This window comes from Argopecten irradians, chromosome 2 (assembly GCF_041381155.1).
Source record: "Argopecten irradians isolate NY chromosome 2, Ai_NY, whole genome shotgun sequence".
Lineage (NCBI taxonomy): Eukaryota > Metazoa > Mollusca > Bivalvia > Pectinida > Pectinidae > Argopecten > Argopecten irradians.
In genome coordinates this window covers 48133949-48161360 of record NC_091135.1, presented here as the reverse complement: position 1 = coordinate 48161360, position 27412 = coordinate 48133949, and the positions used below count along the sequence as shown (strand labels likewise).

General features: G+C 33.2%; 1 protein-coding gene across 5 annotated transcripts in view; it reads left to right on the top strand.

The window, feature by feature from the left end:
- The window catches only part of LOC138315753 (uncharacterized), a 52333-nt gene extending 25142 nt beyond the window's left edge, over positions 1-27191 (top strand). For 2 of the 5 annotated variants that reach the window (XR_011207519.1, XR_011207520.1), the window contains 9 exons: positions 505-3225; positions 3605-3747; positions 4170-4461; positions 4838-4980; positions 5289-5587; positions 5963-6105; positions 7242-8382; positions 11176-11345; positions 15128-15613. Coding sequence is in view for 3 of the 5 variants with exons in the window: in XM_069257001.1 (XP_069113102.1) it covers positions 505-669 (165 nt within the window). In the remaining 2 variants the exon portion in view is untranslated. Of the gene's footprint in view, positions 1-504; positions 3226-3604; positions 3748-4169; positions 4462-4837; positions 4981-5288; positions 5588-5962; positions 6106-7241; positions 8383-11175; positions 11346-15127; positions 15614-26713 lie in introns of those variants that run through there. The other 3 variants (XM_069257001.1, XM_069257003.1, XM_069257002.1) reach the window with 3 other exon arrangements.
- Positions 27192-27412: the final 221 nt, after the last annotated feature.

The window sequence follows — 27412 nt, the reverse complement described above, 5'->3', positions numbered from 1 at the left end:
AGAAGTGACTTTTCAGTTTTCATTTATGTAACAGAGTGATTTTAAGAATCTGTGTTTTAATTAGATTGACTTGGCACCAATGTAATTTGATATTATTGTAAAGTAGGCGAAGAGTTGGACTCTTGTTTAAAATATATCATAAAAAATAGTTCATTAGACTGTCAGACACATATAGGTAGTATATACACTATCTAAATCTCTGGCACTGTAATGTATCAGGAAGTATTATGGATATTCTGCACTCTAGATCACAAAATATATATATAACAGTAATACAATGCGATATACAAATAAGTAAACAATATTTTTGGCCGTCGGTTAGATTATTCCTATCCTTCATATCCACTAAATAATCATAAATATATATATATATATAAGGGATATCACATGCACATCAACATATCTGATCATTGGTTAGGCCAGATTCTAACTTGAATATCTACAAAAATACTGTGCATTAAGCACTTTTATTTGTTTACTGAAATCTAGCTTGTGTTCTTGCAGGTTGTGTACTTTGCTGCTACGCTCGACTGCCGAGGGGAGGATAGCCTTAGCCTTGCAGATGTCGATGATGAGCCAGCCACACCACCCGCTCCCACCCCTGTGTCTGTCCGTAGGTCTGGCCGTGTGAGGAGGGCACCAGCTTGGCACAAGGATTACATCATGTGATGTACTGTAATATCCTTGTAAAGTCCATGGACTGATGTGGCTTGAGGAAGTGGTAACCCCTCAACAATCGTCCCAATCCCAATCCCTCACCCAAAAAAATCTATACACTGTTAATTAAACCACATGCACTGACACAAGTGTGGGGTTGTTTGAGGAACATAAGGGTTTTGAAAAACTTGACAGACATACTCGTGGGAGTGTGCTTAGAGGGTTTTTCAGGATAGAAATTCCAAGATGGCTTCCAGGGTCCACTTTCTGTTCTTAGATTTGGGTCTCCGATTTTGGTCTACATTGGTAAAAGGGGGTTTAAAGGGATGCGGAACAGCATTCCTATGTTTTTGGATACTGTGATAAACGAAGGCCTCTGAAATTTTATGAGTTGCTAGAAAAAGATAAAAATTGGTACTTAAAGGTTTTGAGGGACAATGAATACATGCAGTGATAAGACTGTGGAGTTGTTTGAGGTAGATGTGTAATGGTTCCTATTACAATCAGTACTTGTGTACAATGTTGGATTTGACTCAACTGAAGTGTACAGAAAGTAGTTAATAGGTTTTTTTTTTTTTTTTGTCCCTGGCCCTAACAATACTCACTTTACCCAACCCACCTACCCCAGCACAAACACAGCACACATTTAGTATTTAACATTCTAACCACTACTTTCTACATGTACACTCTCAGTTGACCTGTTCAAAAAAATGTAAATAATTGATTTGATTTGTTTTATGTCATATTAACAGCCAAGGTCATTTATGTACATGTACATGCCAGGGTCAAAGGTTGATTGAGAGAAAACCCTAGCCAGCGGCTAGTACCCGGCAACCACCCCACATGGGATTTGAATTTTTTTGAAGAAAAAAAAAATGAATGGCCCTAATTAATGGTCATCGGACAATCTTGGCGCCAGAGAACTAGGAAAAGATTTGAATAAAAGACTTTCAAGAAGGTGACTTTTGCGCCCATCCTTGAAGTTCAAAATGTGTTTAAAGAACACTTGGTTAGGACCATTTCAGGATCATTAGCTTAATTGCATTGATAGAACTTGAAAAGAAGTTCAAAGTTTGCTTATAAGATGGGGGTCAAAGCAAGCATCTTTGGTTTTTTGGTTCCAAACCATATCAGGATGATTTCATGCAAGTTTCAGCTAAATTGCACCAGTGGAACTTGAGAAGTAGTTTAAAATATTTTAGATATGGATGCTGTAGTGGCCATCTTGGATTTCCGATTGACCCGCAAAATAGTAATACTTGGTCGGGACCATTTAGGGATCCTTTCACACAATTTTCAGCTAAATTGCTCTTGTAGAACTTGAGAAGTTCAAAATCCGTTTTCAATATGACGGAATTGGTGGCCATTTTGGGTCTCGGATTAAATTGAAGAATAATAACTCTTAATAAGGACCATGTCAGATGATATCAGACACGTTTTTAGCTAATTACATTGGTAGAAGTTCAAAATGTGTTCAAAATTTAGTTTACAAACAGGGTATGACAAACAACGGATAAAGCATGATCTTTATCCTGACCATTGGGGTCAACCTAATAAATTATTATGTTAAATTATAGTAAATATTTTCCATTTGCCCTCCTACCCCCTCTCCCCCCTCCCCCCTCCCAACCTCCCAACCTCCCAACCTCCCCCCTCTCCCCTCCCATGACAAACAACGGATAAAGCATGATCTTTATCCTGACCATTGGGGTCAACCTAATAAATTATTATGTTAAATTATAGTAAATATTTTCCATTTGCCCTCCAACCCCATCCCCCCTCTTCCCCCCTCCATCCTCCCCCCCCCCCCCCCACCCTCCCATCGCCACTGGCAATCCCACTCTCACCCATAGCCATCTAAATCTTGGACGACAGGAAGAGACATTGTAATAAATTGTATGTAAAACAAAAGAATGAAAGGGAGTATAAAAGTGCCACATGTATTTAATACATGAAGAAAGAAAGAAAGAAAGAAAGAATGAGAGAGAGAGAGAAAGCGAGAGAGAGAGAGAGAGATAGAAAGAGAGAGAGAAAGAGGGAAAAGAAAGAGAGAAAAAGAAAAAGAGAGTGAAAGAAAGACAGAGAAAGAAAGCATTGTGCGTTGAATGAAAGCCCCCCTGCGAGGGGACATCTGTTTATATTTAAAAGGCTGACCCCAAGGCCCCAACCTTGGCAGCCATCAAAAGTTCTGGGGTATTAAAATATGTTTTTATGAAAAAAAAAAAAAAAAAAAAAAAAAAAAAAAACCTAAAAAAAAACCAAAAAAAAACTAAAAAAAAAAGTTTGTAAATAAAAAAAAAAGTTTGTAAATAAAAAAAAGTGTGTAAATAAAAAAAAATACCATGTGTCAAGATGTCATAGTTATTTCAAATATTGCATATTTTCAGGATACCATGAAGATAGTGACAACCATAAGGACAGTGACACCCGAGAGCAGACATTCCTGGTTCTGCGGTCTCTATAGGATGAAAACCGGATATGATGTTTTCTTCATTCAGGGACACTGCACTGGACACCATTTGCCTGAACCCAATCTGCAAATTTTTGACTCGAAATCGAATGTTGAAGGTATTTTGCATGTACTTATACATATTTGGTAGTTGGCTTTTTTTAATACGGAGGCCTTCCTGTCTTGGTAACGACAATGTAAATTTGGGGGATTTTGGTCAAATGGGTAGTGTTGTTTGGTTTTGTAAGACATCCAGTACAGTCTTCTTTTTCAATCTTTAGTGTTTAAGACCGGTCATGAATAGATTATAGGTTCAAGCTGTAGGTCGGTGATTTTTATTGGGGTACTCTGGGTTCCTACAAGTAATTGATACATCCTTTAATGACCATGAAAATATAATCAATCTCTATAAACCACTTTCTGTTTTTTTGTGATCATTAATCATCTCCTTTCACGAATTCATTTTAGTCATTTAATCATTCATTTCTTCTTTTTCAGCTGTGCCTTGAAAATAGTATCTTTTGGGCCGACATGTTTTAACAGCCTATTCCCAACTTGGAGACACTGCCAAGGGAAGTTATCTCATTTCATGAAAACACTAGACAGAGTTGCCTTTCCATAAATGACCTGAGCATTAATTTGTGAGTATAATTTGTCTTATATATATATATATATATATACTATATTACTCTTATGTACTTCTTTAAATTTAATTATCAGTGGTATTAATTTTTTCAAGTGAATAGTTGAGTGAAATTGGAGTTATCTCCCTTCACTGTCTGTAGGTCTTGGGTGAAGGGGCTGATTTAGAAGTCAGATGGTGTAAATTTAGAGGAGATTATTGTTATAATTATGTTTTTAAGGAAAAAAAACACAAAAAAAACACACACAAAAAAATTAAAAAAAAAAAAAAAAAAAAAATACAAAAAAAGAAAGAAAAAAAAAAAGAAAAAAAAAGTTTGTAAATAAAATTATAAGTTTGTAAATAAAAAAAACAGTTTGTAAATAAAAATAGACCATGTGTAAAGATGTCATAGTTATTTCAAATATTGCATATTTTCAGGATACCATGAAGATAGTGACAACCATAAGGACAGTGACACCCGAGAGCAGACATTCCTGGATAGTGTGATTAGCAGAGCTTCATCAAAAATTAATGATGGGTGACCAGACTTGAAAACTCCATTTAACCTGGACAGTGGCAAACATTATCATTGTCGTCTATGGGAAATCATTTGGTTCTGCGGTCTCTATAGGATGAAAACCGGATATGATGTTTTCTTCATTCAGGGTCACTGGACACCATTTGCCTGAACCCAATCTGCAAATTTTTGACTCGAAATCGAATGTTGAAGGTATTTTGCATGTACTTATACATATTTGGTAGTTGTTTTTTTAATACGGAGGCCTTCCTGTCTTGGTAACGACAATGTAAATTTGGGGGATTTTGGTCAAATGGGTAGTGTTGTTTGGTTTTGTAAGACATCCAGTACAGTCTTCTTTTTCAATCTTTAGTGTTTAAGACCGGTCATGAATAGATTATAGGTTCAAGCTGTAGGTCGGTGGTTTTTATTGGGGTAATCTGGGTTCCTACAAGTAATTGATACATCCTTTAATGACAATGAAAACCTAATCAATCTCTATAAAACACTTTCTGTTTTTTGTGATCATTAATCATCTACTTTCACGAATTCATTTTAGTCATTTAATCATTCATTTCTTCTTTTTCAGCTGTGCCTTGAAAATAGTATCTTTTGGGCCGACAAGTTTTAACAGCCTATTCCCAACTTGGAGACACTGCCAAGGGAAGTTATCTCATTTCATGAAAACACTAGACAGAGTTGCCTTTCCATAAATGACCTGAGCATTAATTTGTGAGTATAATTTGTCTTATATATATATATTACTCTTATATACTTCTTTGGTTTAATTATCAGTGGTATTAATTTTTTCAAGTGAATAGTTGAGTGAAATTGGAGTTATCTCCCTTCACTGTCTGTAGGTCTTGGGTGAAGGTGCTGATTTAGAAGTCAGATGGTGTAAATTTAGAGGTGATTATTGTTATATGGTTTTATGAAAAAAAAAAAACCCAAAAAAAACAAACAAAAAAAAAAGTTTGTAAAAAAAAAAAAAAAACATGTGTCAAGATGTCATAGTTATTTCAAATATTGCATATTTTCAGGATACCATGAAGATACATGTAGTGACAACCATAAGGACAGTGACACCCGAGAGCAGACATTCCTGGATAGTGTGATTAGCAGAGCTTCATCAAAAATTAAAGATGGGTGACCAGACTTGAAAACTCCATTTAACCTGGACAGTGGCAAACATTATCATTGTCGTCTATGGGAAATCATTTTGGTTCTGCGGTCTCTATAGGATGAAAACCGGATATGATGTTTTCTTCATTCAGGGTCACTGGACACCATTTGCCTGAACCCAATCTGCAAATTTTTGACTCGAAATCGAATGTTGAAGGTATACATATTATACATATTTGGTAGTTGTTTTTTTTTTTAATACGGAGGCCTTCCTGTCTTGGTAACGACAATGTAAATTTGGGGGATTTTGGTCAAATGGGTAGTGTTGTGTGGTTTTGTAAGACATCCAGTACAGTCTTCTTTTTCAATCTTTAGTGTTTAAGACCGGTCATGAATAGATTATAGGTTCAAGCTGTAGGTCGGTGGTTTTTATTGGGGTACTCTGGGTTCCTACAAGTAATTGATACATTCTTTAATGACCATGAAAACCTAATCAATCTCTATAAAACGCTTTCTGTTTTTTTGTGATCATTATTCATCTACTTTCACGAATTCATTTTAGTCATTTAATCATTCATTTCTTCTTTTTCAGCTGTGCTTTGAAAATAGTATCTTTTGGGCCGACAAGTTTTAACAGCCTATTCCCAAAGTGGAGACACCGCCAAGAGAAGTTTTCTCATTTCATGAAAATACTAGAAAGAGTTGCCTTTCCTTAAATGACCTGAGCCTTAATTTGTGAGTATAATTTGTCTTAATTACTTCTTTAAATCGCTACTAGTAATAGAGTTCTACAGATGGTTGTCCGAAGGACCAAGCTGAGCTTATGTGATACCCCGGTGTCAAGTGTCCAGCCATTAACAATCAACTTTTTCAAACCACGTTCTGGTAGGAATTTAACAAATGACTATGGTTTGGGCACTGTTTGGCCCCCAAATCTGTCAGTTTTGCAAAACTGTTATTTAGGACATGCATTTCAAATTGTTGTAAGGCCCACTACCTTTCTGAAACAAAAAAAAATCTTTTTTTTTTTTAAACAACAATAACATCAGAAAATGTGTATTGATGGCCTAAGATGAGGTTACAAAGCCAAAAAATGCAAGATTCCTTTCATAATCTATGTTAACAGTGAAGATTCATTTCGCTGGTTTGGCGTCTGGGGCAGTGATAGGTAACTAACATTCTGTAATTAGGATGATGGCAGGAAACATAAGACGACCGAGTTATGAAAATAAACATATCTATTTTAAAAGTTAAAAGCCGTTTCAGAAAGGTATAAGTGGGCCTTTTTTTGCAATGAAAGTTTTCTGGTCTTGCAAGTTTAGCTGCCATGGTTACCATCCAAAATATACATAAATAAGGAAAATGGGGATATTTTGATAATTTTTTATTAGGTTTTTGTCTAAGAAACCATAAAGTGCATCCTTGAGAAAAATTGATATTTACTGTCCCTATAAGTGCCCCTTCTCCTTTTTGAGGCTTTAAATTTCAATAAAAATTAAGATCTAGACTACACATAACTATAATTTCATCTTATTAAGCACCTTTTCACTTTTTCAACTTTTTAAACGCCCTGGGCGCTTATTAGGTCCAATACAGTACATCTGATTGAAGATCTTTTTAAGTAATATCAAGTTTATTTAAACATTCATTTAGTAAGAGGGTTAAATACGAAAGGGTGGTGCTAATGTTGCTGTGTAAATTTATCATTGTTTTATAGCTGTCGCTGCTGCTGGTTGAATTTATCAATATTGTCTGCTGCAAAGCACGTAATTTGTCACAATGTTAATGTTTGTGTCTTAAGATGTCACTTTAAGTCATAAGGCCACATGCATTCTCTCAAGCAAAGATGACATTGCTGCTTCTTCTGTTAGACAGGGGACCCCTCCTACCTATTGATGCCTCTTCTTGTGACGTATGAAATTCTCTCATCGAATATATATTGTTTGCCATTTTTGTATCTTATTTTCCACTTAGATTGGCCATTAGGTTTGACTTGTGACTAAAGCTTTGGTCACAGGTGCCGCAATGATAATCCAGGCGGGCTCAGTGATTGCAGTTCAATTTTCTGAAGAATGGAAGTTCAAAAATAATCACATAGTCAATTTCATTGTTTTTGTCATCAACAGTGGCGTACCACTCCAAAAGCGTCCACATGAACTAGGGTGTACCGATTTAGGGTGGGATTACTGTTCTAGACGGAAAGAAAGAAAATGAGTAATCTGTCCCCGCAATTATCGGCAACCTTTCCGACTTATAGTTCATGTGGACACTTTAAGGGTAGTGCTGCACTGTAGGTGATAACTGCATTGAATTCATTGTGCGATTGCAGAAGAACTTTCGTTCTTCAATAAAAATTGAACTGCCATCACAAAAAGCCAACCTCGATCATCATTGTCACAACGATAATTCAGTCCGGCTGATTAATGATTATTTCATTTGATTGAAGAATAGTTTTATGACAATCGCAGGCAATTTCACCGCTTTTGTCACTAACAGCGATGCTCCACTCCAAAAGGATAAACAAAAAAAGAGTGTACCGGTTTAGGGCGGGGTTGCTTTTCTAGACGGAAAGACAGAAAATAAGTAATCCGTCCCCGTAATTATCGGCAACCTTTCCGACTTATAGTTAACGTGGACACTTAAATGAGTAGTGCTGTGCTGTTGGGGACAACTGCATTGATTTGACTGTGCGATTGCAGTAAAACCTTTGTCTTTCAATCAGAAAATGGAACTGTCATCACAAAAAGCCCGCCTGGATTACCAGTGGGGCACCTGTGACCAAAGTCCACAAATCAAAGCTGGTAAGTTGGCATGAGTCGGCTTCCAGTGCTAAATGAAGCAGAAAATTCATATGCAAAAATTGCAACAACACATACTCGATAAGATAAGTATCAACTGAACACGAAGATGGTTATCGGATGGTGAAGAAGACAAGCCTGTAGCAATAGAGAACACATGAAGACTCGAGGGAAGAAGAAATAGCCAACAAGAATCCTTTGATACCAAAATCAGGTAGGCCAGATCTTGCTAAGGAGGAGGAATGGGTTAGGAAATATGAAAAATGCTCCAGCACAAGGACCTCTTTTGGTGACCTGTGAGGCTTTTGACTAAGTTTTAGTTTGGTGACACTTGCTGGCAATCCAAATACATATCTTTTTTTTCAAAAACCAGAACAGACGCTTGTGATGATAAGCAGACTTCATTCACTAAAAACTGCCATGAAAAGTTGTATTTGAATTTTTAGGTCACCTGAGACGAAGTCTCAAGTGACCTATTCTTATCGCCTTTTGTCCGTCGTCGTGCGTCGTATGTCCGTAAACAATTTGCATTTTCGACTTCTTCTCCAAAACTGCTGAAGCAAATTCAATGAAATTTTGTACAAACCTTCTTAGGCATAAGGCCAATCAAAATTGTGAATTATATGGCCCCCACCCCCCAGGGGGCTGTGGGAGGGGCCAAAAGGGGTTAAATTGACTAAAATTTAAAAAATCTTCTTCTCCACTCACAGATGTGGTAGAATCAAATACTCTTCATAGATAGAAAGGTCTTAAGGTCCTTTACAAAAATTGTGAATTATATGACCCTGGGGTCTCTAGTTTCCCCCTGGGGAGGGGGTTAAGTTTACTATAGTTTATATTGGGAAAACACATTTTTGCGCATTATTTGGTCATTTGTAATAGGAAATGAGTCAAATGTTGTCAGAATTATCAGTATGAGATGGCCATTTAATCCTATTAACAAATTTTCTATGACTGACCCCCAGGGGCCTTAGGGGCAGGGTCAAATAGGCTAAAACTTCAAAAATCTTCTTCTGAAATTCTGGAAATGGTAGAATCAAATACTTTTCATAAATAGAAAGGTCTTAAGGTCCCTTACAAAAATTGTGAATTTTATGACCCTGGGGTCTCACGTTTCCCCCTGGGGAGGGGGTCAAGTTTACTATAGTTTATATAGAGAAAACACATTTATGAGCATGTCTTGCTCAATTTTCATTGGAAATGAGTCAAACTTGGTTAGAATTATTATCCTGAGATAGCATTTTAATATCATATCCACATTGGTCCTGGCCGACCCCCCTGGGGGCAGAGGGGCGGGGCTAAAAAGGGGTCAAATAGGCTAAAACTTCAAAAATCTTCTTCTGAAATTCTGGAAATGGTAGAACCAAATACTTTTCATAAATAGAAAGGTCTTAAGGTCCCTTACAAAAATTGTGAATTATATGACTCTGGGGTCTCACGTTTCCCCCTGGGGAGGGGGTCAAGTTTACTATAGTTTATATAGAGAAAACACATTTATGAGCATTTGTTGCTCAATTATCATTGGAAATGAGTCAAACTTGGTTAGAATTATTAGCCTGAGATAGCATTTTAATATCATATCCATATTGGTCCAGGCCGACCCCATGGGGGCAGAGGGGCGGGGCAAAAAAAGGTCAAATAGGCTAAAACTTCAAAAATATTCTTTTAAAATTCTGGAAAGGTAACAATCAAATACACTTTATAGATGAAAAGGTCTTAAAGTTTGTTTATAAAAATTGTAAATTATATGACCCTGGGGTCTCACATTTCCCCTTGGGGAGGGGGTCAAGTTTACTACAGTTTATATAGGAAAAACACATTAATGAGCATTTTTTGCTCAATTTTCATAGGAAATGAGTCAAACTTGGTTAGAATTATTAGCCTGAGATAGCATTTTAACATCATATCCACATTGGTCCTGGCCGACCCCCTGGGGGCAGAGGGGCGGGGCTAAAAAAGGGTCAAATAGGCTAAAACTTCAAAAATCTTCTAAAATTCTGGATATAGTACAATCAAATAATTATAGATAGAAAGGTCTTAAGGGGTTTTATAAAAATTGTGAATTATATGACCTTGGGGTCTCGCGTTACCCCCTGGGGAGGGGTCAAGTTTACTTTAGTTTATATAGGAAAAACATATTTTTGAACATTATTTGCCCAATTTTCGTAGGAAATTAGTCAAACTTGATTAGAATTATTAGCCTAAGATATAGCATTTTAACATCTATATCCGTCCTTGATGACCCCCTGGGGGACCAGAGGGGCAATTAAAATTTAAAAAAATACCTCTAAGTTCACAGGTTTGATGGAAGCAAATACTCTTCAATGTCTAAAAAGTCAAATTTATAAATCACTGACCAACTTCAAGTCCCAGCATATAGTGTTTATATGTCTTTAATTTTTTTCATTATTTGTTTCATTATATATTCTAACTCAGGTGACCGTTAAGGCCCATGGGCCTCTTGTTAAATTAAACTGCAGTTCTTTCCGGAAAACACCTTTCGGGTAAACCAACAAAATGACTAAAGAATCATGATGATGTTAAAATATTTTCCATTTGCAATTAGGTCTTGAATATTGGAAAGAGGAAGGATAGGTTTGAGTGAAGTATTTAAAAAACAAACCTTTTGACAAGATAAACTATATGAATAAACAATGGATTGGCTGTTTTTATTGATTTTGAAGTATAATTATTGTGATGGCTATGGGCAATCATGATTGGAGAAAAATGCTAGATTTTGAGAATTTCAAGCGGCCAAATGGGCCAAAAGTTATGTAATGGCATTGCTATATTTAATAAGGCTGGTTAATTACCAGGAACCTATTAAAAAACCACCAGATGTGAGCTCTTTTGTGAATACGTCTGTAATGATAATGATTAAAATTATCAAAATTTTAATTAATTTGTTTTATTAGATAGAGACACCCATCAGGATAGCGACAATCATCAAGATAGAGACAACCATCAGGATAGAGACAATCACAGGATAGCACAATCATCAGGATAGAGACACCCATCAGGATAGCGACAATCATCAGGATAGAGACAACCATCAGGATAGAGACAATCATCAGGATAGCGACAATCATCAGGATAGAGACAACCAACAGGATAGAGACAACCAATGGCTGAAGTTCCATGATAGTGACCACTAGTGACCAACAGAGCTCCATTCAGGTAATGATAAAAGTCTTTATTTCCAAAAAACAGAATATTATTATATTAACATCTCATTATTATAATGTTTATATAATAAACACATAATATGCAAAATTAAAAAAATCATGAGAAAAGTGTTTTGCACAATATTTTGCAAAATATTTTGCAATTTTATTAAACATGTTGTTTTAAGTACATCTTTTTTATATTACATTCAGTCAGATTGTGGTTTTAATGACAAATGACTATTCAAGTACTTGGTTAATAAATAACTTAGTAATATGTACATTCACAATCTATTAGGTTAGTTATTGTAGACAGAGAACATATTGTAAATATTTATAACACAGACAATTCTAAAATCTTCTAAATCTTTCTTCTGTAATCATTTACTGTAAAGCTCACATGAAAAGTTATATTGTAAAATTAAACTGCAGTTTTCAAATAGGGATCTGAATTTTCTCTTCACTTGGTAAAGGGAGAAAACTAGATTTATGTGAAATAAAGAGACTTAATGGTTTTCCAGAGGTAGTGTCAATGTTTGTGTTACTTCAGATCTATTTTTCATTTTCTACACCTACATCAATTAGAAACAACATTTCGTTCCTGTAGATATGTATTTGTATGCACACATTTAGCTTGAAATTATTTTGTACCTTTAAATTTACTTTCCAAATTTGATTGGCCAATTCGAAAGGTCACCAGAAAGTGACCCTAATAGGATATTCCTTTGTCAAATATAGGGATAAGAAGGAAAAGTATTTTCTTGTAGCTTTTTAGTCAAATCCTTCCTATTTACCATTATTTTGAATTTTTATTAATACTTTGTCAAGTAAGGAACAAGAGATCCAGAGTATCTATATCACTGCATTTCAATTTTTAGATTTTAGTTGTTTGGTTGGCTGATAAGATCAATATCCTTCCCACAGCCAGTATCATCTGTGGACAGCCTCTCATGTAATAATCATTTATATTACTGCAGATAAAATTCTGAATTCTTTTCTCGGCTTTTATTTTCCAATTTTGAACTACATTACATGTATTAGTATTTTTCAATTAATTTAGAATTTCAGATTATAATAACGTTTGTTAATGTTATGTTTTAGCCTAGAAGAGCCAGTAGGATCATTTTTAGCTCTTGCATTAACCAGTATATTTTTGAAAATAATTCTTATAATGAAAACCTTCCAAATGCCCTTCATAATCAATGTTATGCAAAATTTAAAGATAGCCATTGGAGTAAACAAACTATCTGATATGCTGTTTTCTGTGTAGTTTCTTTTCCAAATTCGCTTTATAGTATTCAATAGAAGAATATAGAAAAGTAAAGTTCTTTAATCCTTATACTAACTCTACAAGACATTGACGAAAAACCTCCCAACTGACAGGACACAAACGACTAGACTGGACTGACATGGGAGGCGCGTACAAACTGACCCTATCATTAAAACTACTAATTCACATTCTCACTCAAAGGACTTCTTTCCTATATTCTTTAGGTAATAGTATTCCCATAAATTCAAAATTGTACATACATTCTTTAGTTAATAATATTACCATAATTCTAAATTGTATTATTTAATGATTAATTTGTAAGTTTAAAAAGATAAAGTAAGTTCATTGAAAGCAAATAAAATTATTTGAAAATATTGGAAATAAATGTTCAAATTTCATTCTTCTACAAATACTGGCTTGAGCTAGCTATTATGACCATCTGTCTTCTAGAATATAACTTTGTTTTTAAAAACAAAAATAAAATTTTTGACACAAGACCAAGTATTAGCAGGGATTATAACATTGTCATTGATTACGATTCAATTTTCAATTAAGGAGTTATCTTCCTTAATTTCTAAATATCACTTAATTGTCAATATCGTTAATCCTAAATTAAATGACATTATTTATTCTATATATTGTGAACAAAAATTCGCAGAGTTAGATTATGGAGGTTATAACTGTTATTTTGAAATAAATACATTAAATTTATACGAGTTGTCTCCCTTATCATGAAGCTGCCATCTTAAGGACTCATCTTTATTTGTTTTCAATTTTCTTTAGAGGGAGACAGCATCAATGATGATCATGGTAGTTTAATGTATATGAGAAATGAGTGAGAATTTTGAGGCAGGTTCCATACAGTACTGAACAGTATTTGTTATAGGAAATTCAGTGGTACATATTCTCTGGGTCTCTTTGATAATTTAACTATTTTGTACAATTGGTACTGTCTCCACAATATTTTTATACAAAATCTCAATGTTGTAAATTACAAAATATTTTGTTGATCTACTGTCCCTAATTCCACGAAGCTTATTATTTTGTTTCAAAATTTCAACATTTTGTTACTTGTTTCCTAATTCTATCAAGTACAAATCGTTTCCAGTCACAGCGTTAATCAAAGAGTTTTTGTGATTTTTGTGTCTCTATTTGTAGCAAGTGGAATTATAACCTATTGGGATTTATTTTTTATATTTCAATGAAGTTAAAAGAAATATTAATTTTTGGTAAGAAAAGCTGACAAAAAAATAACAAATTTTGTATATAGATAAAAAATCAAGCACACAGACCGTGTATTTTTATGATTGTTTTAGAAACAGCGATTTGTTTTCTTTTCAACTGCAAATTTTTTTTGTGAAGCACTGAAAATTGTCACCTTGCATATTATAGTGTAGAGGGAATCACTATTGTATGTAAATTTGAGGTGTTTTTGAGTTTTTAAGTTCCAAAAAATTACACATGCTTAAAGATGCTCCACCGCCGACAGAGCATAAATAATATTCATCATTTAAACAATAATTGGTGTTTTAATCGTGTATATAATAGTCTAATTAACAAAAAAATAATATAAAATAATTTATTTTGCCTTTGGTACATGCGCATTCAGTAGTTCATTCCATATAGGATATAGTGCCACGGAATTTTTTCGGGATGCAATTAATTATTTTTCATATTTTCAACTTGAAGTAAAATTAGAAGCTCAAACTTTTCAATGGTGGTAATGGTGTAAAGTAAGTAACTTTTGTAACTGAAGAAAAATACTAAATCGTCTGCTCCTGTTTTTGATAGTGAAAATATACTATTTGTCAGCGGTGGAGCATCTTTAATCTTCCATAATGATATTTCAGTATAGAATGAAATTCGTCTTAAATGCCTCCACCATAGTTCACAACATATAAGTATCCGGTTCATACAATGCAATAGCTCAAAATAACCACACTACCATATTCTTTTTATTCCATTTTCAACTTTGATATGAACTCCTATTTCAAGAAATCTATATTAGAAAAAAAGTAAGTCATAAGGAAAAAAATCGCATTTTTCACCAGAGCATTCTTAAAAGCTGGTAGATATTATCAGATCATGGTAAGATTAGAATAGCAGTGGTCTGACGGCCGTGAGAAATCAGGCATGTTGTTAAAAACATTCGGACACATGGTAAATTTGTGGACTTCTACAAATTCCAGATTGATTTGTATATGTATGGTGTTAGTTCTTAGATATACAATCAATAAACTTTGTTTCCTTATAATTTAATTATAATGAGTCTGGTAGATGTATGCATTAGGCACACGAAGTATGTGCATTTGTAGGGTTCATGTCATCGACACGTTTTATTATTTCTTTAGAATGTTTGTTTTATATTAATGTGCTAGTGTTCAAATTCAATTTCAAACAATTTATTGACAAATCTCGAAGTGATCAGACAGCAGGCACTTCCTATAAAGGTCTTCTCCCTATGCAGTTTCACTTTTGTTTATAAATAATTTGTGCAGGAACTAATAATGTTTTTTCTGTTGTAGAATATGGAATGGTTTCTGTGTATATAAGTTGCAGCGTTCTAGTCTTTGTGTAGGATCCTGGAGGACCAGCATATATTGGACCTAACGATACAGAGATGTTTTGGAGGATACAGTGTATATACGTGCCACTGGATATTTCTTTCGTTTTAAGACTGTTCAATAAAGACTTTAGTATTTATTTCATTTACTTTAGTATTCGGTCACATTTTCATTTTCACGGCCTTCTTAAATCCAAAGACTGTTCAATAAAGACTTTAGTATCTCATTCGGTCACATTTTCCTCTTCACGGCCTTCTTAAATCCAGTATTTGAAATCTTAAGCATTGAGTGCTGGTGCACCTCCTGCTAACCTGCACTGCAGGATTTTTCAGGTTGGGTGGCTCGCTTGGTTTCACAAAAGGCCTTAGGACTCAGATATGTACATTTTACGCGTCCACTTACACCAGTCAGGCAGCAAAATTAATACAGTCTCTTAAAAGAATATCAGTCTTGTGTTCTTATTTCAAATGAAATATTCAGAAATGAAACAATTTATGAACGGATAAGGTACGAAGCAGAACAAACATATCTTGTCTACACTGTTGGAGTAACTACTTATCCCAGTATTTAATTCGTATCTGAAACACAGTGCGTATAAGGATCCAGTGTAATATTGATACGTCATCCTTTAAGTGAATAGTCTAAAGGCTAAAGTTGGTAAGAATAGTGTAAATATATCCAGTATAATTGCTTATGAGGAAATTTTTACACTGAGCTTTTCCACTGGACAACATAGCAGAACTTGTCTGCCGTTTTTGATATACATTGTACATGAACACATTTAGACCAGAGGGGCATTTGCAGACTAAAAAGATAATCTGATAGCATGTCTTGGTGATAAAATAACAGTGTTGGCAACTTGGTCACGTGACCTACGGCACCCCACTTCACTTTAAGCGATTAAAAAGCACATTTATTGGAATTAACATGTTACAAATTATACACAACCATATTTCAGTAATATTTATCTTCATTCAACATATCATTCAATGTCTTATACACAACTGGAGAAATCTGAGAAAACATTGTCAAATTCTATAATTTGTAACATGTTAGTTGGAATAAATGTGCTTTTTAATCGTTTAAAGTGAAGTGGGGTGCTGTAGGTCATGTGACAGAGTTGCCAGCCTTGACTTCAGACAATATTACTCATTACTGAGACATCTATAATAATATCTTTATTAAAACAAAAATACATTATTTTATAGATCCAGTCCTGTTCAAATATGCTTTTAAAGATATGCTCTTAAAACATGTTTCTATACACAATACATTTATGTACGGTAATCATGTGGAGAGGGCATATATAGGCTTTGTCTGCTGCCCGATCCAAAATTGAATCTTTGAATTTAATAAAATATTTTGAAATGAAAAATATGTGCCCGACTATTCACTTTAAAGGTGGGGTTCAATCAAATATTGCAGTGTTAAAGGTCTAGGTTATTTCATCTTTATGCGAGATATTTTATCGATTTTGCCTATTTAAAAAGGATTAAGAGCCTACAAGATAACTTCTCACATTATTGTGGGTATCTGTCAAGGGGTCCCCTTGTATCCACCTATTGAACATATTTTTGATTTTTTTTTTAAATATTTCTGCTAATGCAAATGGTTTTATTCTTTATCTTATATCCATTTTGACAAGGGATAAATGTTAAGGTTTTTAGGTTTGCTTAACATATTTGACATGTTATCTATTTTTGTCCACACTTTTAAATTATAGAAAAAAAAAAAAAAATGGCCATGAGACTGATCTTTAAGCAGATACCTTTTCAAAAAAAAAAAAAAAAATTAAATTAAATCCGGGAAAATAGCTTTTCAAATGCTAGAATGTAATCAATGATATTTTTTTCTAAAAAGTCAACATTTGCCCTAGGCGACATTAAATTCAAACTTGACCATAGGTACCCTAATAAAACAACAATTAGTGATAGAATTATGTAAACTAACATATTTATACACTGAAATTAGTGCATTTTTATTATTGTATTTTCCCTAACATTATAAAAAGCTGAAATAGATATGCTCTTTTTTAATGTCAGAAATCAAATAGTAATTAAGAAAACATGCATTTTGTCATCAGCTATTTAAACTCAAAAGATGTTTTCCTCTGTCGATAAAACTTTTTCAAATTGCATTAAAAATATATCGATTAAAGAGCGGAAAAGAAAAAAGATTTTTAAAATGAAAAATGTGTTACAATATGAATTTTAACCAATTGGGGACATAGATTTCTTTAGCATGGCATTTTATAACTGCTAAGTATCTTATTTAGCATACCGTATTTGACCCCATAAGTGCCTAGGGCGCTTAAAAATTAAAAAAAAAAAAATGAAAAAGCGTATAAGACGAAATTATTGCAAATCTATACAGTTTTGTGTATTTTGGTCTTTATTTATGCCTGGGCAATAATGAAATGGAGGCCTCAAAAAGGGGGAGAGGCGCTTATAGGGACATGGATGCTTACTGGGTTGAATACGGTACTTCAAAACCCCATATACCAAATTTCACTTGCAATTGTAAATCTGATAACATCTAAATTGCAACCAAAATGGGGCCTCCATTTTGTTTCCATGGTAACCGATCTTTTTGAAAGTAATATCATGTTATGTAGCATATCTCATAATCTCTTTACTATACCAATTTCTCTTAATTCTGACAAATTAAATTTCAAATTATCAGAGCACTTCTTTGCTACCCTGGCAACCAATATTTTCAAAGGTGTTACCATTGCATTTAGCATGTAAAATTATCACTATATATTATTTTTAACTTAAATCAAACTCTGGAATCAATTTTAAACAAAGAAGTGATCCGTAGCTAACTGCCCTCAATATTTTAGGTCACCCAAAAACTGTTTTCCTGCATTTTAATTTCGAAATTAGTTTACACATACAGATATGTCCTGAGAGTAAAATTGTGGAAACACCCTTTTACAGGGTGAAATGAGAAGACAAAGAGCAATGTTTAATTTTCGCTTTTTTTCCCTCGCAAAAAGTGTAAATGTTTTGCAAAAATCATTACCATTACAAAAGTTTGAACAAGAGGCCCATGGGCCTTAACAGTCACCTGAGTTCAGATATAGAATGAAACAAAGACATATAAACACTAATATACTGGCCCTTGAAGACGGTCAATGATTTTATAAATTTGACTTTTTAATCTATAAAGAGTATTTGTTTCCATCAAACCTGTGAACTCGGAAGAAGATTTTTTGGAATTTTGACCCTGTTTGGCCAAACCCCTCTGGACCGCCAGGGGGTCAGCAAGGATTTTTACCTGTGCTTACCTGTATTCGTTTATCTGAGCTACCTATAGTTTGTCAAAAGTGGGGAAATAGAGAGATATCCATATATCCATAAGTGGGCATTTTGACAGATAATCATGCATAATATTTTATATGTTACATCTTTATAAATTTAAACATTGAGATAAGAATAAAGAACAAAATTGCAATTAAGTTTAAGGAGAAGTGGCACAGGAGGAGCAAATTGTTTTTTACTAACTGTTTCAATTTCAAGAATATTAGTTAAAATCATAAAAACTTATACATCTGTCATTTGTTATGAGAAACCAATCAAGACAACAATGCTTGTGATGCTGGCATGTGTACTTATGTAGCTATATAGAGAATAGGTCACAAGAAACTGTTCAATTCTATAGGATGATACATGTAACAATACACATGTAAATATGAATGTATCTGATTAATTTTATCATATACAGTTGTATTCCATATAGTACATTGTATATCAAACTTTACTGATGTCCCGACATTCCAATTCTACAGTAACAAGAAAGTCAAACATACATGTACTGTATATATTTGTATGTTAGACATTGAGAAAATCCAGCTATTTTTCATCAGGATGATATTTTGACAATTTTTTGGAAACATCTAGATGGTCGCTAAAATATCCTTCATGAAATAATTACTAAGTATGAAATATTAATAAATTAAATATACATTTCAGTCAGAATGTAATATTTGGATTAATCAAGATATATTTTGTTTACAGTAACCTGCAACTTGAACTTAGTAAATTTGCATAATTTGATAATACATGTTATTGTATTATATATATATCAATGCGTATCACTTTTATCACACTATAACAAACCTAAGCATTTCTACAGAAGATAGACTTCTGCGGACTGCAAATTGTTTGAGAGAATGCGAATGTTATACTATAACCGAAGAACAATGAGAAATTGGTCAAAGTTTTGCTGATTTTGAAATTTCGTTAACTTATATACAGTAAACCTCCGGATAGTTTGAACACGCAATTTCCCCAGAAAAACATTAATTTCATAGCTAGTGATGACTTATGTAATATATTCTACTTTGGATAGTTCGTACTTGTCCAATTATGAACGAAAAAGTAAGACTTTTGTCGGCAAATCGGCACAATGGGGTCCTAAAAATGACAATATATTGCACTATATTTCAGTAAAATTGCCAAAAAGGTGATTTCTAATGAAAAGAGGTTATATATATGTTATAAAATGTATAATACATATTACCATAAACTATTTTTGTAGTTAGCATTTATGTGTATAAGTAGATGAAGTTTAATGTAGTTGTATTTATGTATATATTATATGTTTGTCAAAAAGATAGAATGAACTTTTGAAGTTAGTACCAAATATCAATTCTATGATTGATGTGTTCAATTAACATAAAATATCAAGAACGTAACTGAGATTACAAAAAGAGTAACATTTTATAAGGTGTTTCCATGTAATAAAATTTTCATACATGTACATGTTATGCATAAATGATACCCTTATGGAATAAGAAGCACAGGTGAAATTCACAGGTAAAACACAGGTAAATCCAGGTTAACTTCTCTGAAATAGATTATAATCCTTGTCATAACATTCTGCTAATTATCAGATTATAAAAAGTGGGCAAATGGAGATACAGCCCTCCAAGGGGTCAGCAAGGACTGATATGAATGTTAAAATGCTATATCTCGGGCTAATAATTCTAATAACGTTTCCTATGAAAATTGAACAAATAATAAACTAAAGTAAAGTTGACCCCCTCCCAAAGGGGAAACGTGAGACCCCAGAATTATATAATTCACAATTTTTTGGTCCATCTTTAGTATTCGATTCTACCATTTCCAGAATTTCAGATGAAGGTTTTTGAAATTTTAGCCTATTTGACTCCTTTTGACCTCCCACTAAGGCCCTTGTGATTCCAATATATGGGAGTTACTGTTCTGGTTTCAGTTAATGAACACTTAGATATTTACGATACAAGTGTTGAATTTTTCATTTTTCCAAGCCTTTAGCTGATTCTATCTATAATTAGGGCAAAACTGTTTTGAGGAGCTTATTTAACTTATAACTTATAAGGCAGATACATTAAGAAGAGTACAAAAAAATAAATCAAAGTGCCAAGGCCACTCATAGATGCTGTGAATGAAGGACTCAAAGAAAGAAATAAAGAATTTATTTTTTCATTTAGATATAAAATTTAGTAAACTATACATAATTAAGTGTGCAGTGTTGAATTTCAGAGTTTAATAAAAAATATTTACGACATACCGTATTTATTTTATGATATTTGAAGTTTTTCAAGAACAATAAGTTGAATAACTTATTGTCCTGAAATAACTGTAATAAATTTTATTTCTAAATTATTTTTGAAATAACGATTTTTCAACACCAATGAAACCGTTCAGAATCTGAGTATCTTTTTTTTATAATTCTTTATTAATTGCTGAATTATCAATTTCATCAATGTCTCTTCAAAGACAAAAAAATAATAAGTAAACATTTACGTATCTTAATATCCTTTTAACATTGAAGAATATTTTCGGAAAAAGTAACATTAGGAATATATTACCATTTCCGGATATGTTTTGGTTTCCTTTTTAGAAAACTAACATGGGTTGCTTTGACGACTTTTGACTAATAAATCATGGCCAGATACTTTTGCCAAATAAAAGGTACATTATTTCATTACGTATATCACTCGGATTTCTTTTGTCACTCGTAAAAATTCACAGCCGTTAACATCAAGAAAACTTCATGTAATGTATCGGGCTTTAGCAAGTCTACGTAAGCCTAACAGTAACTGAATGGCGAGATATCACCGTGCAGAACATTTCTAAAGGCCTATCGCAAGTTTTGCTTTGCCGACTTTTGACTTATAATAAAACATGGCCATATACGTTTGTCAAGTAAAGGGTACATTATTTGGTTACTTATAACAGTCAAATTTCTTTTGAATTCATAAGACTGCCATCATCAAGAAAACTTCCTGCAATACATCGGACTTTAGCAAGTCTTCATAAGGCTACCGTACATTACACAGCAATATAAGTTCATTTGTCACTTTAAGTTGCTCGTACATAAATAGATCTATATTAGCATTATATTTTGTAAGTTTATGTTGATAGATTTGGTACTTTTTCCCTTTCAAATACCGCAGTTGTCGATAAACAAGAGACAGAGCTCCCAGTAACAGATCAATTAATTTTTACTGCGCAATAATATATCAGATATATACTTTTTTTTCAAAAACCAGAACAGATCGCTTGTGATGATAAGCAGGCTTCATTCACTAAAAACTGCCATGAAAAGTTGTATTTGAATTTTTAGGTCACCTGAGACTGAAGTCTCAAGTGACCTATTCTAATCGCATTTTCGGACTTCTCTCCAAAACTGCTGAAGCAAATTCAATGAAATTTTGTACAAACCTTCTTAGGCATAAGGCCAATCAAAATTGTTGAATTATATGGCCCCCACCCCCCAGGGGGCTGTGGGAGGGGCCAAAAGGGGTTAAATTGACTAAAATTTAAAAATCTTCTTCTCCACTCACAGATGATGGTAGAATCAAATACTCTTACATAGATAGAAAGGTCTTAAGGTCTCTTGTACAAAAATTGTGAATTATGTGACCCTGGGGTCCTCTAGTTTCCCCCTGGGGAGGGGGTTAAGACCATTATATATCAGTTTATATTGGAAAACACATTTTTGCGCATTATTTGGTCAATTTGTAATAGGAAATGAGGTCAAAATGTTGTCAGAATTATCAGTATGAGATGGCCATTTTAATCCTATTAACAAATTTTCTATGACTGGACCCCCAGGGGCCTTAGGGGGCAGGTCAAATAGGCTAAAACTTCAAAAATCTTCTTCTGAAAATTCTGGAAATCGGTAGAATCAAAATACTTTTCATAAATAGAAAGGTCCTTAAGGTCCCTTACAAAATAGTGAATTATATGACCCTGGTGGTCTCACGTTTTCCCCCCCCCTTGGGAGGGGGTCAAGTTTACTATAGTTTATATAGAGAAAACACATTTTTATGAGTATTTGTTGCTCAATTATCATGGAAATGAGTCAAACTTGATTAGAATTATTAGCCTGAGATAGCATTTTAATATCATATCCTATTGGTCCAGGCTGAACCCCATGGGGGCATGAGGGGCGGGGCAAAAAAAAAAAAGTCAAATAGGCAAAAACTTTCAAAAATATTCTTTTAAAATTCTGGAAATGGTACAATCAAATACACTTTATAGATGAAAAGGTCTTAAGTTTGTTTATAAAAATTGTAAATTATATGACGTCTGGGGGTCTCCACATTTCCCTTGGGGAGGGGGTCAAGTTTACTACAGTTTATAATATAGGAAAAACACATTAATGAGCATTTTTTGCTCAATTTTCATAGCGAAATGAAGTCAAACTTGGTTAGAATTATTAGCCTGAGATAGCATTTTAACATCATATCCACATTGGTCCTGGCCCGACCCCCTGGGTGCAGAGGGGCGGGGCTAAAAAAACGGGTCAAATAGACAAAAACTTCAATTCAATTTTTCTAAAATTCTTTCTGGATATAGTACAATCAAAATAAATTATAGATAGAAAGGTCTAGAGTTATAAAGGGGTTTTTTATAATAAATTATGTGAATTATATGACCTTGGTGGTCTCGCGTTACCCCCTGGGTTGATGGGTCAAGTTTAACTATAGTTTATATAGGAAAAGTACAATTTTTTTGACATTATGTTGCCCAATTTTCGTAGGAAATTAGTCAAACTTTGATTAGAATTATTAGCCTACGATATAACAGCATTTTAAACATCCATATCGTCCATGATGACCCCCTGGGGGTCCCTGACAGGGGCAATTTAAAATTTAAAAAATTACCATCTAACCTTCACATGTTTAGATGGAAGCAAATACTCTTCAATGGCTTTTAAAAAGTCAAATTCATAAAACCGACTGACCAACTTCATAGTCCCAAGCATAGTAGTATTTGTATAGTAATTCCTAACTCAGGTGAGACCGTTAAAGGCCCATGGGCCTCTTGTGTTAAATTAAACTGCAGCACACATTTAGCTTGAAACTATTTTGAAACTATTTTGGTACCTTTAAAATTTACTTTCCAAAATTTGATTGGCCAATTCGAAAGGTCACCAGAATGTGACCCTAATAGGATATTCCTTTGTCAAATATAGGGATAAGAAGGAAAAGTATTTTCTTGTAGCTTTTTAGTCAAATCCTTCCTATTTACCATTATTTTGAATTTTTATTAATACTTTGTCAAGTAAGGAACAAGAGATCCAGAGTATCTGTATCACTGCAATTTCAAAGATTTTAGTTGTTTGGTTGGCTGATAAGGATCAATATCCTTCCCACAGCCAGTATCATCTGTGGACAGCCTCTCGTGTAAATAATCTTTTATATTACTTGCAGATAAAATTCTGAATTCTTTTCTCGGCTTATATATTTTCCAATTTTGAACTACATTTGTACATGTATTAGTATTTTTCAATTAATTTAGAATTTCAGATTATAATAACGTTTGTTAATGTTATGTTTTAGCCTAGAAGAGCCAGTAGTATCATTTTTTAGCTCTTGCATTAACCATTATATTTTTGAAAATAATTCTTATAATGAAAACCTTCCAAATGCCCTTCATAATCAATGTTATGCAAAATTTAAAGATAGCCATTGGAGTAAACAAACTATCTGATATCATGCTGTTTTCTGTGTAGTTTCTTTTCCAAATTCGCTTTATAGTATTCAATTGAAGAATATAGAAAAGTAAAGTTCTTTAATCCTTATACTAACTCTACAAGACATTGACGAAAAACCTCCCAACTGACAGGACACAAACGACTAGACTGGACCGACATGGGAGGCGCGTACAAACTGACCCTATCATTAAAACTACTAATTCACATTCTCACTCAAAGGACTTCTTTCCTATATTTTTTAGGTTATAGTATTCCCATAAATTCAAAATTGTACATATATTCTTTAGTTAATAATATTACCATAATTCTAAATTGTATTATTTAATGATTAATTTGTAAGTTTAAAAAGATAAAGTAAGTTCATTGAAAGCAAATAAAATTATTTGAAAATATATGAAATAAGTGTTCAAATTTCATTCTTCTACAAATACTGGCTTGAGCTAGCTATTATGACCATCTGTCTTCTAGAATATAACTTTGTTTTTAAAAACAAAAATAAAATTTTTGACACAAGACCAAGTATTAGCAGGGATTATAACATTGTCATTGATTACGATTCAATTTTCAATTAAGGAGTTATCTTCCTTAATTTCTAAATATCACTTAATTGTCAATATCGTTAATCCTAAATTAAATGACATTATTTATTCTATATATTGTGAACAAAAATTCGCAGAGTTAGATTATGGAGGTTATAACTGTTATTTTGAAATAAATACATTAAATTTATACGAGTTGTCTCCCTTATCATGAAGCTGCCATCTTAAGGACTCATCTTTATTTGTTTTCAATTTTCTTTAGAGGGAGACAGCATCAATGATGATCATGGTAGTTTAATGTATATGAGAAATGAGTGAGAATTTTGAGGCAGGTTCCATACAGTACTGGAACAGTATTTGTTATAGGAAATTCAGTGGTACATATTCTCTGGGTCTCTTTGATAATTTAACTATTTTGTACAATTGGTACTGTCTCCACAATATTTTTATACAAAATCTCAATGTTGTAAATTACAACATATTTTGTTGATCTACTGTCCCTAATTCCACGAAGCTTATTATTTTGTTTCAAAATTTCAACATTTTGTTACTTGTTTCCTAATTCTATCAAGTACAAATCGTTTCCAGTCACAGCGTTAATCAAAGAGTTTTTGTGATTTTTGTGTCTCTATTTGTAGCAAGTGGAATTATAACCTATTGGGATTTATATTTTATATTTCAATGAAGTTAAAAGAAATATTAATTTTTGGTAAGAAAAGTTGACAAAAAAATAACAAATTTTGTATATAGATAAAAAATCAAGCACACAGACCGTGTATTTTTATGATTGTTTTAGAAACAGCGATTTGTTTTCATTTTAACTGCAAATTTTTTTTGTGAAGCACTGAAAATTGTCACCTTGCATATAGTGTAGAGGGAATCACTATTGTATGTAAATTTGAGGTCTTTTTGTTTTTGAGTTTTTAAGTTCCAAAAAATTACACATGCTTAAAGATGCTCCACCTCCGACAGAGAATAAATAATATTCATCATTTAAACAATAATTGGTGTTTTAATCGTGTATATAATAGTCTAATTAACAAAAAACTAATATAAAATAATTTATTTTGCCTTTGATACATGTGCATTCAGTAGTTCATTCCATATAGGATATAGTGCCACGGAATTTTTTCGGGATGCAATTAATTATTTTTCATATTTTCAACTTGAAGTAAAATTAGAAGCTCAAACTTTTCAATGGTGGTAATGGTGTAAAGTAAGTAACTTTTGTAACTGAAGAAAAATACTAAATCGTCTGCTCCTGTTTTTGATAGTGAAAATATACTATTTGTCAGCGGTGGAGCATCTTTAATCTTCCATAATGATATTTCAGTATAGAATGAAATTCGTCTTAAATGCCTCCACCATAGTTCACAACATATAAGTATCCAGTTCATACAATGCAATAGCTCAAAATAACCACACTACCATATTCTTTTTATTCCATTTTCAACTTTGATATGAACTCCTATTTCAAGAAATCTATATTAGAAAAAAAGTAAGTCATAAGGAAAAAATTGCATTTTTCACCAGAGCATCCTTAAAAGCTGGTAGATATTATCAGATCATGGTAAGATTAGAATAGCAGTGGTCTGACGGCCGTGAGAAATCAGGCATGTTGTAAAAAACATTCGGACACATGGTAAATTTGTGGACTTCTACAAATTCCAGATTGATTTGTATATGTATGGTGTTATATTTAGTTCTTAGATATACAGTCAATAAATTTTGTTTCCTCTATAATTTAATTATAATGAGTCTGGTAGATGTATGCCTTTAGGCACACGAAGTATGTGCATTTGTAGGGTTCATGTCATTGACATGTTTTATTATTTCTTTAGAATGTTTGTTTTATATTAATGTGCTAGTGTTCAAATTCAATTTCAAACAATTTATTGACAATCTCGAAGTGATCAGACAGCAGGCATTTCCTATAAAGGTCTTCTCCCTATGCAGTTTCACTTTTGTTTATAAATAATTTGTGCAGGAACTAATAATGTTTTTTCTGTTGTAGAATATGGAATGGTTTCTGTGTATATAAGTTACAGCGTTCTAGTCTTTGTGTAGGATCCTGAAGGACCAGCATATTGGACCTAACGATACAGAGATGTTTTGGAGGATACAGTGTATATACGTGCCACTGGATATTTCTTTCGTTTTAAGACTGTTCAATAAAGACTTTAGTATTTATTTCATTTACTTTAGTATTCGGTCACATTTTCATTTTCACGGCCTTCTTAAATCCAAAGACTGTTCAATAAAGACTTTAGTATCTCATTCGGTCACATTTTCCTCTTCACGGCCTTCTTAAATCCAGTATTTGAAATCTTAAGCATTGAGTGCTGGTGCACCTCCTGCTAACCTGCACTGCAGGATTTTTCAGGTTGGGTGGCTCGCTTGGTTTCACAAAAGGCCTTAGGACTCGGATATGTACATTTTACGCATCCACTTACACCAGTCAGGCAGCAAAATTAATACAGTCTTCAAAAGAATATCAGTCTTGTGTTCTTATTTCAAATGAAATATTCAGAAATGAAACAATTTATGAACGGATAAGGTACGAAGCAGAACAAACATATCTTGTCTACACTGTTGGAGCAACCACTTATCCCAGTATTTAATTCGTATCTGAAACACAGTGTGTATAAGGATCCAGTGTAATATTGATACGTCATCCTTTAAGTGAATAGTCTAAAGGCTAAAGTTGGTAAGA